This window comes from Petromyzon marinus, chromosome 2, assembly GCF_048934315.1.
Source record: "Petromyzon marinus isolate PM22_M1 ecotype Great Lakes invasive population chromosome 2, UKy_Petmar_22M1.pri1.0, whole genome shotgun sequence".
Taxonomy (NCBI): domain Eukaryota; kingdom Metazoa; phylum Chordata; class Hyperoartia; order Petromyzontiformes; family Petromyzontidae; genus Petromyzon; species Petromyzon marinus.
Window position 1 is genome coordinate 9,092,014 of NC_133668.1, and position 15,263 is coordinate 9,107,276.

General features: G+C 46.2%; 1 protein-coding gene across 1 annotated transcript; it reads left to right on the top strand.

Moving 5' to 3' along the window:
* The first annotated feature begins 199 nt into the window (after window positions 1-199).
* On the top strand, window positions 200-14,313 carry LOC116948200 (alpha-N-acetylglucosaminidase-like). The gene is made up of 6 exons (XM_032964670.2): window positions 200-1,154; window positions 6,721-6,868; window positions 9,062-9,208; window positions 9,630-9,715; window positions 10,470-10,726; window positions 10,864-14,313. Exons 1-6 carry the CDS (start codon window positions 646-648, stop codon window positions 12,084-12,086), a joined length of 2,370 nt encoding a protein of 789 aa, XP_032820561.1. The 5' UTR covers window positions 200-645; the 3' UTR covers window positions 12,087-14,313.
* The last annotated feature ends 950 nt before the right edge of the window (window positions 14,314-15,263 follow it).

Here is a 15,263-nt window from a genome sequence, read left to right on the forward strand (position 1 = left end):
TCCATAATCAGGATCATTCACCACCCCCGCGGCATGAGTGGGAACTCTTAGCTATTGGAGTGTGAAGTTCCATGTGAGTGTAGGCGATGCAACTGTCCCGGGAACCGTGGACCAAAGCCAACCAGGTACCGGCCTCCGAATGGGGGGGGGGGGTCAGAATTGAACAGGGGTGACCCATTGTATTGCAACAGGGGCAATGCCCACCGTGCTACGCCACTGGGATTAAATTAACGTTGCCTGTACACATGGCAGGTATGGGGAGAGAGGGGGGTGGCACCGGACAGGGTGTAAGTGTGACTTGATCCACAATAACAACCCCGTGCACACGCGGAGCCATGGGTCATTTCCGTGCTTCGCCCTCGGGGTGGCCCCAGGTTAAACGAACCCCAGATGCGCAGGGGGGCCGGCCAGGGTCTGCGCCTCTCCTCTCCCCTCCTCGTTAATAATTGCGTCGCTGCACGCAGCGCGAATACTCAGTGGCTCTGCGTGCTTGGAGAGGACGGCGCCAGCCAGCAGCACGGAGCCCCACGTACGTGCACAGCCGGTTCCAGCCCGTCGCTTGCCGACTCTTTAATAGGGCTCGAGCCTTGTGCGTAAAAAACTCACCCCGCGGGAGAGCGCACGGTGCACCATCCACCACTGACGATGCGCTCCGCTGGTGCGCGTCCACCCGGACCCTCACTCCGCCTTGTGTCCACCACTGCCATCTGCTGCTACCTCTGCTGGCTCTGTTGTCTCGTCCCCACGGGGCTCGCAGCCAAGAGGGGACACGCGGATCCGGACCGCCTCGATGCGCGGACTCCTTCGCTCCCCGCGTTGCGGAGCGGCGCGCCCGAGCGCACGCAGCAGCTGGCGCTGGAGGAGCTCCTGGAGCGGCTGCTGCCCGGCCGGGCCTCCGAGATGATGCTCCTGGTGAACTCCTCCATGGTAGCCCGGGGTCACGGCGAGGGATCCCGGGACGTGTTCCGCCTGGAGAGCCTGCCCGACGGGCGGCTGCTGGTGGTGGGAAGCAGCGCCGTGGCTGGCGCGTACGGGCTCCACCACTACCTGAAGGAGTACTGTGGGTGCCACCTGGGATGGGCCGGGCGCCAGCTGAAGGTGCCTCGACCGCTACCCCGGGTTGGGGGAGCCGTGCAGGTGGTGTCCCCCAGCAGGTACGCACACGGGCCCATTGCCCAAAACGTGACCATTGTTTTTGGTTCCTATTAGGAGAGTTTGACGAATGTATTGAGTTTTAGGTTTGGCCAGGGCTTCATTTCAGAAAGGGTTTTATTCGCCATGAAAGTTCACACCGACACGGAATTTACTTTGGCAGGATGGTGCATACATTCAACATATAGGAATCTAAAATCTTAAATAAGTTTTAAACAAGTCTTACTATAATAATAAGGGTTAAAAGTCTAACTAACACCAAGGGGCTGAAGTATATAAAATTGAATAAATATCGAATATAAAATAGCTTTAAGATATAATTTAAAAATAAAAAATACAAATAGGTTAACATAGTTAATATCTTTTGATTTAAAGCTTTCGTGACTGCAGTAATTCATATTCTTAGTTCTTTCGGTAAAGCCACGCTAAAGGTAAACAACAAAGCAACAAAATACACATAAAACAATACAAACTCCCACGACGTTTCGACCACAACACAAACACCCGAAGACGACCGTTTGTGTTATGGTCGAAACGCCGCGAGAACCCGCATTGTCCCATATACACTGCGAGGTATATGTGTACCCCGTTGGGAGAGGGGGGGGGGGGGGGCACATGAACATCTTTCCACACCCGATACACTACACCAAGTATACCTCTCGCTCTGGTTGTGGCTGATAGTCATGTGTCTAACTCCAGTCTATCAGTGACCGGGAAAATATATACTGTAGTAATAAATTAAACCCCTGGCATAGGGAAATGAGACCATCCCGGGCAGTCCATATCATCACCCTAATCGTACAACTTCTACAACTATTGTTTGTTTTTAAAGATGTTGGATTTCTCGCCATTCCCCGTAATAACGCAGCAAGAGACAGAGCAATTACAGAAAAAAATCCTAAAAATTCCCAAAATTCTGTTGTTTTTTTTAATTGACAAGACGTGACCTGACCTGGAGAGCAGAGAAACAGATCGGTGACTACAGGGCTATTGCCGTCTGCGAGTCGCCACACGATGGACATTGAGCGAATACCAGAGTGCTCAACGGTGCATGTTTGGACAAAGCGAGCAGAGAGAAAGCGGGAATTTCACACGATACATCATCGACCAATTGCGGCATCAATAATTTGGTCATAAATGTGAGTTGAGTTTTCCAGTGGCATTTCTTTCGTGTTAAATTGACCGATTGCTGACTGTGTAGATGGTTAAGAGATGAAACAAAATTACCCAGTTTCCATGTACAGCAAATTCGAGTCAACTTGAGTTCGCCTTGAAATTGAGTTGATGGACAAATGTATTTGGTTAAAAAATAAGAGTGTATACTCCGTCATTTTCCGGCTTATTTCAGTTATCATGCGAGTCGGGCAGGTCTTTGTCAGACATACATGCAAAGAAGACTCTTCCAGAAAAACCAGCGAGTAATAGGTCAAGACCGATTTGCTGACAAATTGATTGTTACACGTTACTTGTAATATACCCACCACCCACAACATTTTTGATTCTCACATGTTCGGTGATTAATTTTTTGCACTGCCCAGAATTTTGACGCAGGAAATTCAGGCCAGCCTGTGAAGACAGCACGGCCCGGATAATGCAGGTTCCAGCCTGAAATGGCAGACGACTCAAGCTGACGAAATAATATTTAGAGAATGTGCTGGTGGAATAACTCGAGTGCATCCACAAATTATGCAGCTTGTCAAAAAATGAGGCAGACGAAGCCGGATGAAACTGGAGACATCACATGTATTTTAAACTGAAAAACACGTGGTTTGAGAAAGGCATTGCAATAAATTATAACCACAGCAGCCACGTGCATTACGTTACCAAACATAAGTTGAAATAACACTGGACTTTATCATTCACGTTATAATATTTTTAAGACAAAATCATGCCAAGTTCTAATACAAATACGAGACTTCTAAACATGATTTTGTGATATCACACGCCAAGGACATGGGCAAATATTAATGTATGCCACAGCTGGGTCCCATAAGACTCTCCAACGGAGGGACGGAGGAATGACCATCAACAGCAGCATGTGCTTCTTATGCATTGCTCTACAGCAGCAGGAGTCGGTAATGGGAAGCAGATGTGTGTGGTGAGCAGGGTTGTGCCTCCAGGTCGGTGAGTACGTGGAGCTTGGGTACCATTGGGCAGCCCACACGCCAGTCTCACACGGACGAAATAACAACTCCAGCTCAGTGTGTAGAGCGTGGCGCCCGTCCCACATCCCTCCCAAATGGTGCACTGTTGTTGACAATGCGATGGCGTATGTTCCTAAACACAGCAGAACAGATCAATGCACAGCACGTACATGCGCAGCCCTTTTGTTATTACAATGCTGGTCAGTGCGAGATGGAGAATGTGGGGGAGGGGGCATTTATGGCGGTGATGCGGCCCAGCGGTAAGCCCGCTCGTTGCAGAGGTTCACGGTTCGAGCCCATCGCCGCCCTGGTTAATACTGCTCGTGTGTTAGCCATAAAGACATGCACCGTTTGCTTCTCAGTGGATGTCAGAGATGGCGTTGGATGTATTCAAAAAACAGAGTTGGCCAAGTATGTCGGCGTCATGGTACAAATGTTAAATATTAGCAAATTGCCTAATTGGGGACCTCTTGGAAAAGAGTTGCGGCTCAGTGAGGATTTCCTGGGTATTTTTTATAACAATATTCATAGAAGCATAAGACAAAATGGATGTTACAGTGCTGTCTGCCACGTTGTCCCCAGAGCTCTTTGACAACTGGTTTGTGCATTGTGGTCACCCATCCAAGCACTATCCAGGTAAAATTCTGGTTAGCTCGGAAAACCTGATGCATTCCAGGTGATTTGTTGTAACGTTCTGACCTGCCCAACTGGACATCTGTGAAAAAAAGCTTTATAGCTCATCCGATTCCTCCAGTATAAATATTCTGATTATGATTTGACTAATCACATACAAAGCAAAGACTATACAAAATGGATCTTCAACAAAAGACGATAATAATTTTGAGTCTTCTGTTTCAAGACGCACCTGTCATTACGTCATGAATAGGCACTATAATTGCTGCGTTGGTAAATTCCAGTACTTGTATGTATGTTGAACTTATTCTGCACCGTACATAGCCAACCGTGCTAGTCGGAGGTGCCAAGAAGGACAACAAGGTAATGATCAAAAGTGGTACTTCAGAATTTATGACATCCATAAAAAAGGATGCAAATGTTATTGTATTTTATAAGTGTAGCACAATGATCAACACCATGGTACTCAACTAAGGGTATTCTGCCTATTAGATTGTCAATGCTACCATAATTCCCTCTCATTTCTGTCTTGCGTGATGATCACATAACTCATGCTTCTCAACGGGATGATCGGCATTTGTCCAAGCCCTCCAGTCGTCCTCATTGTCAGCAACACTTCTTCATAAAATCCAATCCGATCCACCGTTGGTCACTGCACACACACGCGTCACTCAGAATCCATTGTTGTCACTGCACTCACACACACGTGACTCAGAATCCATTGTTCTCACTGCACACACACACGTGACTCAGAATCCATTGTTCTCACTGCACACACACACACACGCGTGACTCAGAATCCACCGTTTGTCACTGCAAACCGGGGTCGGGCTCCTCTGATAAATCAAACATCTCTCAGCTGCTTGGCAGAACGGGGCAAAAATGATATTTGTCTTCAGTATCCAGACTTTAAACAAACGTTGACTGGAATAATTCTGAAAGAGGGCTTAGCTTTCGGCGGTCGGTGTGCAGTCGCACAGCGTGTGGTAGGCATGGGCACTGATGCCATTAATGAAATGGTGCTCTCTCCCCTATCCATTTTTTTTCTCCTCCCTGGTGCCTACGTGAGCCCCGGTGCAGTTGCACCGCCTGCACACTCAATCGCTACACCACTTAGCTGGCGCACAGTGCGCTCAGTTTCATAATCGCACAACGGAGTGGTTCCCAGGAGTGGTTCCCACAATCGCCCTGCGCTCCGTGGGGGTCGTGTGGTTGCTCTGGGTGGCCGTCTATGATCCCCAAACAGTCGCATCATTGTTACTGAATGTTCCAAGCCAGTGAGCACACGCGGTGCTCGTGTTCTGAAAAGAGTGCAATCCATATTCAAACAATGTGATGGTCTGTTTATTATTCCATCTACAACTCACAAATATTGCTAAAGGATGTGGAACAGAAAGAAAACAATCAATGCACGCAATGCACTTAATTACGAGTTTTAAATTGTGGTGAATATTTGTGTTTGGATAAATATCATTTTCCCATAATGTAAACTCTGAAATGCTATTTTATAAATAAAAAAATGTATAGAGCAGTAAACAAGGTGGAACTGTAGCATGGAAAGCCGTGGCGGGCCCGATCCTTTACCATCATCATTCAGGCGCTGCGGTGGCGAGATGTTAAGTCCCTCGTCTGGGATACAGGAAGTTGTGGGTTGTAGCCCAACCCTGACGCTTGCTGTATATTTGGAGTTTGCATGTTATCCCCGTGGTCCCGTGGATTTTTCGACCAGTCCTCTGGTTTTCCCACCACATTAAGAAACATGCGTTCAGAGTATTTGACTGCTATGTATTTCCACATGATGAGCCATTTCGCTGAGCTTTCAATTGTGGCCAGGTCGCTTCCGAAAAAGAGCTTCATAGCTCAGCGGGCCTTACCTGGTGAAATAAAAAAATAGGTTATCAAAGCCAACGTAAATATGATCAAAACCTGTTATTCATTGAAGTAGCACTGCTACGGTTATTTAAATAATAAGGTTATCAGTCAATTTGCAGGCAATTTATAAGTACCGTATTAAAATAAATGAATGACACTAGAGATTAGTGTATAATATTAATAGCTTAGAAATAATGCTGCTGTTGTTGATTAAATTTTTGAATTAAAACTTTCGTGACTGCAGGAATTCAAAAGCAAAAAACCCACTACGTTTCGATCGCAACACAAGCGGACTTCATCAGGCGGAGAGCAAAGAGGGGGCAAGCCTCCAAATGTAGCTGCTTACGAGGGTTTCAAAGTGAGTGGCCGCGGGAAAGAGCTGTGCAAGCAACACGGGCTGCGCAAGAGGCACGCTAATCCTGGAGCAAAACAAAGGGGGAGTTGGGCGGAGGTGAGCTTGTGCAGCGCAAACAGCATGGGCGGGGCAGCGAGTAATGTAGGAGCAGACAGTGGCGGCGGGGAAGGAGTCAGAGACAGGGGGAGAGGGAGGGGGGTGCAGAGATGGGGGGGGGGGGGTAGAGATGGGGGGGGGCATTGTTGATATCTGGCTATCAACAAAGATTCGTTCACAAAGCCATTCATATATATACAGACACAATTTCAACCGAGACGACGGTTTTAAACTCAGCAATCATTGGAAAGATGTCATCAACCACTTTGGGTCATGACTTGATTTGTGTAGTGTGGATGGGTGTAGCGAGGTGCAATGCCCCCCCCCCCCCACTCCGGTTGAAAGGCGCTTTAGATGTGTAAGTAATTATGATTCCTAACTTTTAAAATTTAGATGAGCAACGACCAACCGATGGCCCATGTGAGGGCGGCACGGTCCTTGACCGGCTTTGGCGATGATCCGCCGCAGGTTTCGCTTCTACCAGAACGTGCGCACGCGGAGCTACTCCATGGTGTGGTGGCAGTGGGAGCGCTGGGAGCTTGAGATCGACTGGATGGCGCTGCAGGGCATCAACCTCCCGCTGGCCTTCACGGGTCACGAGGCCATCTGGCAGAGGGTAACGGTGGCAGCAGCGACACCTCTCGCCCAAGCGTCATTTCTGTTGTAAAGTCTGCGTTCAGTGTTCATTGTTGAATCCCGATGCATTTCTCCATCGGTCTTCATCTGCGGAAGTACTGTTTTTTTTCGAAAATTATATATATCTACAGTGAGGGAAAAAAGTATTTGATTCCCTGCTGATTTTGTACGTTTGCCCACTGACAAATAAATGATCGGGCTATAATTTTGATGGTAGGTTTATTTGAACAGTGAGAGACAGAATAACAACAACAAAATCCAGAAAAACGCATGTCAAAAATGTTATAAATTGATTTGCATTTTAATGAGGGAAATAAGTATTTGACCCCTCTGCAAAACATGACTTAGTACTTTGTGGCAAAACCCTTGTTGGCAATCACAGAGGTCAGACGTTTCTTGTAGTTGGCCACCAGGTTTGCAAACATCTCAGGAGGGATTTTGTCCCACTCCTCTTTGCAGATCTTCTCCAAGTCATGAAGGTTTCGAGGCTGACGTTTGGCAACTCGAACCTTCAGCTCCCTCCACAGATTTTCTATGGGATTAAGATCTGGAGACTGGCTAGGCCACTCCAGGACCTTAATGTGCTTCTTCTTGAGCCACTCCTTTGTTGCCTTGGCCGTGTGTTTTGGGTCATTGTCATGCTGGAATACCCATCCACGACCCATTTTAAATGCCCTGGCTGAGGGAAGGAGGTTCTCACCCAAGATTTGACGGTACATGGCCCCGTCCATTGTCCCTTTGATGCGGTGAAGTTGTCCTGTCCCCTTAGCAGAAAAACACCCCCAAAGCATAATGTTTCCACTTCCATGTTTGACGGTGGGGCTGATATTCTTGGGGTCATAGGCAGCATTCCTCCTCCTCCAAACACGGCGAGTTGAGTTGATGCCAAAGAGCCCCATTTTGGTCTCATCTGACCACAACACTTTCACCCAGTTGTCCTGTGAATCATTCAGATGTTCATTGGCAAACTTCAGACGGGCATGTATATGTGCTTTCTTGAGCAGGCGGACCTTGCGGGCGCTGCAGGATTTCAGTCCTTCACGGCGTAGTGTGTTACCAATTGTTTTCTTGGTGACTATGGTCCCAGCTGCCTTGAGATCATTGACAAGATCCTCCCGTGTAATTCTGGGCTGATTCCTCACCGTTCTCATGATCATTGCAACTCCACGAGGTGAGATCTTGCACGGAGCCCCAGGCCGAGGGAGATTGACAGTTCTTTTGTGTTTCTTCCATTTGCGAATAATCGCACCAACTGTTGTCACCTTCTCACCAAGCTGCTTGGCAATGGTCTTGTAGCCCATTCCAGCCTTGTGTAGGTCTACAATCTTGTCCCTGACATCCTTGGAGAGCTCTTTGGTCTCGGCCATGGTGGAGAGTTTGGAATCTAATTAATTGATTGCTTCTGTGGACAGGTGTCTTTTATACAGTTAACAAGCTGAGATTAGGAGCACTCCCTTTAAGAGTGTGCTCCTAATCTCAGCTCGTTACCTGTATAAAAGACACCTGGGAGCCAGAAATCTTTCTAATTGAGAGGGGGTCAAATACTTATTTCCCTCATTAAAATGCAAATCAATTTATAACATTTTAACATGCGTTTTTCTGGATTTTCTTGTTGTTATTCTGTCTCTCACTGTTCAAATAAACCTACCATTAAACTTATAGACTGATCATTTCTTTGTCAGTGGGCAAACGTACAAAATCAGCAGGGGATCAAGTACTTGTTTCCCTCACTGTAACATGGTCACCGTATAACACATTGAAAAGCTGGCGAATGTACTGCAGTGTACCATTTAAAGAAATACATGCGTTTTTGATCAGTAGCCACACATTTGAAATTGAATATATTTTTTTTGTAAATTACTATTTAAATGAAATCAGTCATAAAAGGAAAGGCTGGTGAATGTATGGCAGATTTTAATTTTAAATTACTACAAGTTATTGAACTACCTTTGAGATTCGTAGCCGCAATTATTTAAATGAACAATTTGAAAAGTATTCAGCGAGTGTGTAATTCCCCACCAAGGGCTTGAATGCCACTTCTAATCTTATGGAAAACACTCTGTGGCAGATCACATGTCAGTACACTAATGTCCTCTTCCATATTATAATACATCTGATATAATTACATCTCTCTTCTACCCATGCACAACTCTCCACCCACAACCTGTGCCAGGTTTTCCTGTCCCTGGGACTCACTCAGAAGGAGATGGACGACTACTTCACAGGTCCTGCCTTCCTGGCGTGGTCTCAGCTGGGAAACCTGCATGCCTGGGCTGGACCCCTGCCCCAGTCTTGGCACCACAAGCAACTGCACCTCCAGGTGATGGACCTGAATAATACAATTGTATTTACAAAAATGAAAATGCAGATTTTCAGCTGAAATGTACAGCCTCTTTTCACTCCAGTGCTGAGTTACGGCCTCCCCATTCCATGTCAGCCGGGAGGGTTGTTTGACGAAACTTATCGACGCTCATTGGTGCGAGTTGTATGTATGTTAAACTTCTTTCGCACCGTACGTAGCCAACCCTGCTAATCGGAAGTGCGGGGGAAGGGCTTGGCGAAAGAGGACCCCAGCACTACTTCAGCGATCACTCGCCACTGATGTTAGCCTTGATTGGGAATTGAACACAGGTCCTTTGGGCTTATACGTACAGGGGAATTGCACTAATCACCGTGTCACTGCTCTAGCATCAGCTGAAATACTGCAATAAACGTTGTGTGACTTATCCTTGTGCTCACAGCGCAAAATCCTGGAGCGGATGAGGTCCCTGGGAATGATTACGGTGCTCCCGGCTTTCGAAGGCTATGTCCCTGCAGCTGTCGCACGGTGACCTTCACACCCTGCTTTCTACATTACCTCTGTCGAACACAACTTTGAAAGCCTTGATAACATCACGTCACCGCTGTGGATATGGCCGATTGGCTGTATTTCAGCAGGCACTGCTTGCTAGCCTAGTCTGACATTTAAATTCGTCTCCCCTGTGCAAATTCGTACACGAAGCTGCAACTGCAGTCATGTATGATGGTTTTTTGTTCTTTCTTTCTGATAATTACAAAATGATGATCATGGATTAATTCATTTGAATCAGCCCTCTGCAAAGGGCAAACGTTCATATTGCTGAAATGGAGGCAACTTCATCGCCATTTTAATGATAATAAAGGAAAAAACAGTCTTAACAGAGACTTAATTTTATACAGGTTTGTCTCTGTGTGCGTTAACTGGAAAATATTTCCGCATCCGACACACCACATCCAGTATATCTCTTGCTATGGTTGCGACTACTAGTCCCATACCTGTTCGAGTCCACCAGCGACTGATAAAATATTCACCGATACATTAAGCGCTCGTCTTAACCGTTGTAATCGTATCCACTATGAAAAAATACGGGAACATATAAAGCACAAAATAACACTCAGTCCAACCAAAAGTATACCGATGATTATACGAAAATGTGTCATTAACTTAAAAATGGCAATATACTCAGTCGGACACACGATACACCACTTCCTGACTGCCTTGTTCTCTTTCCAACCCTTCCTTTCAACTTCCCCGGTCCTCTCTGCATCATCGCCGGCACCAGCCTGTACCCGAAGGCTAACCTGATCCGGCTGAGCAGCTGGGACCGATTTGACTGCAATTACTCCTGCCCGCTGTGGCTGGACCCCCACGATCCGCTCTTCCCCAAACTCGCGAGCGCCTACATGAAGGAGTTGCGCGACGAGTTTGGCAGCGACCACGCGTACTACGCGACCATGTTCAGCGAGCTGATGCCACCCTCCAACCTGACCGCCGACCTCGCGGGCATCAGCGGAGCCGTCTACAAGGCAATGACCGCGGGTAGGCCGGGGACTCTGCTCGTTAACACGCGCGTGGCACTGTGTTAACGAGACGACACACTGGGCATTGTGACGTTTAAATCGAGCACGTGACCTGCGCAATGCCGCACCCCTGCCCTTTTTACCCCTCCCCAACAGTGGACAGCGAGGCTGTGTGGCTGCTGGACACGTGGCCTTTCCTGTGCAACCCCAACTTCTGGCAGGAGCCACAGCTGCGTGCGTTCCTGCGCGGGCCGCCGCTGGGCCACGTGCTCGTCCTGGACGTCTTCGCCGAGACGCGCCCCCTCCACCGTACCACCGGCTCCTTTTACGGGCAGCCCTTCATCTGGTGCATGCTGCACAACTTTGGAGGCAACCACGGCCTGTTCGGCGCCATCGAGAGCGTCAACCGGGGCCCTCACGCCGCCCGGCTCCTTCCCAACTCCAGCATGGTGGGCACGGGCATGGCACCGGAGGGCATCGAGCAGAACGACGTCATCTACGAGCTCATGGCTGAAATGGGCTGGCGAGATGGGCCCGTGGACCTCGAGATCTGGATCGAGTCCTACGCGCACCGCAGGTACGGCCAGAAAGATGCGGACGTTGCGGCGGCCTGGAAGGACCTCTGGCGCAGCGTCTACAACTGCACGGAGAAGCGGGAGAACAGGAACCAGAGTCCCCTGGTGGTCCGGCCTTCGCTCACCCTCGACACGAGTCTGTGGTACGACCCGGCACTCGTCTACACCGCCTGGGCGCGTTTGGTACGGGCCGTGCCTCGGCTTGGCGCCAGCCTGACCTTCCGCTACGACCTGATCGACGTGACCCGGCAGGCGCTGCAGCTGCTGTCGGGGCAGCTTTACCGTGACCTCCTCGCGGCCTACGAGGGTGGCTCGGTGGAGGAGCTGCTGCTGTCCGGTGGCATGCTCTCCTACGAGCTCTTTCCCGACCTGGAGAAGCTGCTGTCGAGTGACGAGCGCTTCCTGCTGGGACGGTGGCTGCTCGCAGCCGCCGCGCATTCGGACAACGCCAGCGAGGCTGAGCTGTACCAGCTGAATGCTCGCTACCAGATCACCCTTTGGGGTCCCACGGGAAACCGGTTGGATGTGGCCAACAAGCTGTGGGGCGGTCTGGTGAGCTACTACTACGCGCCTCGCTGGAAGATGTTTGTGTCAACTCTCACCGACTGTGTGCACAACGAGAAGCCTTTTAACAAACGCGACTTTGACAACGCCTGCTTCCAGCTGGAGAAAAGCTTTGTGCTGGATGACTACGTATTCCCAGTCAAGGCCCGTGGAGACACGTACGAAGTTATCAACCGTATTTTTCTCAGATACTACCACCACATACAGCTTTTAGTCAGTCCTCTTGTGCTTCCCGTGTAATGTCACCGTGACGATAATTATATATTTAGTACCTATGACCACAATAAATGCATTCTTAAGTGTCATTTTTATGCCAGACTCTGACCTTTAAGATACATATGACGTTTGGAATAATATATCGTAAGGTGTTATTTGTCTAAAAGGTTGAACGTCAGCTGAAGCAAGGAAGAATTTAACACTTGAAAAAAAAATTCTGTCATTTAATCCTTCTCAAACTTACGCTCTCCAATTTGAAGCATTTTCTTGTCTATGTTGAATGGTCGATGTGTGGTTTGTGACATCTACAGTTAGTGATACTTTCGTTCTATCTTTTCCTAAAGAACTTGAACTTATTATTTGCAGTTCGTCCTCATACTATATGTGCTATAAGGTATGTTTTATGGGACCTCCTTTGCCAGTACCAAAATATGAGAATAGGTTTTCCCCTTTTTTTGGTAAAAAACAGGTATTCATATTCTTGGTTCTTTCGGTAAAGTCACGTAGAAGGGAAACAATAAAATAATACAAATCTAAAAATAAAATTCTCACGATGTTTCGACTGCAACACAAGCAATCATCATCAGGTGTGCTTGTGTTGCAGTCGAAACGTTGTGAGAATTGTATTGTTTTATATTTTTATTATTTGATTGTTTCCCTTCTACGTGACTTTACCGAAAGAACCAAGAATATGAATCCCTGCAGTCACGAAAGCTTTAAATCAAAACAAAACAGGTGTTAAGATGTTAAAACACCAAAATGAAACCTTTTACAAGGAATCATGTCTGCATTAACCACAATGCAGACATTCTATGTTCTTATAGTATTACAGTAATTAAAATACATAATTCGAATTTATGTAACTGTTCACTGTTATACTTAGTGATCATATCAGTACTGGATGTATCGTAGTAGAATGATAATTATGAAATTCATTCACGGGTAGTACAGCAAAGCACATACTGACTACACCTAAGGGTGGTACAGTATTTGAGTCATGTGTTGATGCATGGAGTTTATATTATGTTACAGCATTTATATTTCTTGGAGCTGGATATTAGGTCATATTGGAATATTGTATATATGGCTTCTGCAATGTGTTGTCCTTTGCTAGAAGTGCAGTACAGTTTGTTTTAATGGAAACAATGTAGAAATTTTAAAATAAAACGTGTATTAAAAATGTGTAATTTTTGTTCGAAAAAGTGAAGTTGTGTCCCCATATCAAACGAGCATTGAATGATGCTCGCATGATACCAATTATCATAACCAGCCGTGAGCTTTCCACTGCTGGATGTCAGGATCCAAGTAAAGCAAGAGTGTATGCACACACGAGCGTAGGACAGCACTGATTTCTGTTGCCAGACCTAAGCCATTGATGAAAATTCCACATTTCTATGATAAAGCCATTACAGTATTTCAATGCAAATAACCACTTTTGCCTATCCACAGTAACACTCATTTCATCTACCTCGGGGAACTGATTGCCTGAGTTGACCCCCAACCAGAATTTTAACTCTAAACTTTGCGATTGCAAGTCAAGCTTTCTCACCAGTTACTGGGCATGATGATAACAACAACAGTTCAGTGTTTGTTATTTTGGTTGTGATGTCAAATTATATTCACTGCGGGAGTAAGACCTCTCCATGCTGTTGCCATTCCTCGTGGTTCTGCGATGCCACAATGAATGCATCCCTTGTATTTAAACTGATTTTGCTCCATCTCTGTGGTGGTCGTAATCACGGGCGCCTTCTCTTCATTCATTGCCCCGTCCATTTGCTAACTTCCCTCGGAATGTGTTCTACCCGAACCGACTAACCCACTCCTTTTAAGTCAATGTCTCTGATTTGCAGTTATTCCCTGATCCATGTGCCACTCTTTCTGTCTCTCAACGTAAAGTGGAATAAAAAAAAAGGTAATCTGGGAATTGCACATTAGTTTTTATTAAATAAAATATCTCAATACGCTATGAAATAAATAAGCAGACAATAGGCCTCCTTCCCATTGCTCTCCCTCCACATAAAATATGTTTTTACACATCCATTTACCAACGGCCTTCTCTGACAGTGCATTATTTCATGGGCATTGATTCAACTCGGTGTATCGTCAGCAGTCAATCTTGCTCAGCCATCGCTGGTGAACTGCTGAATGTGTTTTGCGCAAGCACCCCTCTGCTCGATGCGGGGTCCTACATCATTAGACTCGTAGGCTTTCGCGACCAATATTTTTCATAATAAAGATTTTTTTTTGGTTAGATCGCGTTATTTTTTATGTTTCGTAACCCTCCACCACCCGACACGGCCAAACAGTAAAAAAAATGTGTCACGTTTACAGAGACAAATATAGTTCACTACTTCAGCCCACCGGTGTGTTGAAGAGTGAATGAACATTTAAAATTTTGAGTACGACGTTTCGCCGGTAATTACATCCAGCATCATCGGGCAATTTGCCAGAATGGTGAAGCCATCCACTTGCTCCCGGTCTTAAATAGAGCAGCATCAGGGTGACGTCAAATTTTAACCAAATCTGGTGCAGTGATTCGAGGCGGAGAGGGTATTGTAATGATATAATTGATTGGTAATTATTCAATTGTTGCTCATTGGTATGTTTCCCCTATAAGGAATTGCAATATATTTTATTTAATAATACGCTTCCAGGCCGCACTAAGTCTGTAGCTGTCAGAGCGATTAAAGTTAATTGTATTTCATATTCTTAGTTCTTTCGGTAAAGTCACGTTGAAGGGAAACAATAATACAATATTGTTTTATATATTGTTTTATATATATTTTATTATTTTATTGTTTCCCTTCAACGTGACTTTACCGAAAGAACTAAGAATATGAATTACTGCAGTCACGAAAGCTTTAAATCAAAATTTAATTGTATTTCTCTCAATTTCAATGGATTCTCTAATTAGTCTGGGCCAGTAATAATTCGTTTTACACAACACTTTAACGTTATCAAAATCAATTGAGTGTCCTTGTTGACAAGCATGCTCTGCCACTGCCGACAGGTGTGTTTGAGATAATTTAATATTTATTTGGCGTTATTTTAGTCTTACGCTGATGTTACGTTCCGTCTGTCCAATATAACATCTACCATATAAGCAGTTAATCCGATATACACCTTCTGTTAGTAATTTAGGCAATTCGTCTTTAGTGCAAGATACTAAGTTTTTGAATTTTGTGTACTGTACCAAATCTT

Coding starts and splice junctions, on each gene's coding strand:
- LOC116948200 (XM_032964670.2), top strand. CDS start 646: ATGCGCTCCGCTGGTGCGCGTCCACCCGGACCCTCACTCCGCCTTGTG. Junction 1,155..6,720: donor CAGGTGGTGTCCCCCAGCAG/GTACGCACACGG, acceptor GATCCGCCGCAG/GTTTCGCTTCTACCAGAACG. Junction 10,727..10,863: donor CTACAAGGCAATGACCGCGG/GTAGGCCGGGGA, acceptor CCTCCCCAACAG/TGGACAGCGAGGCTGTGTGG.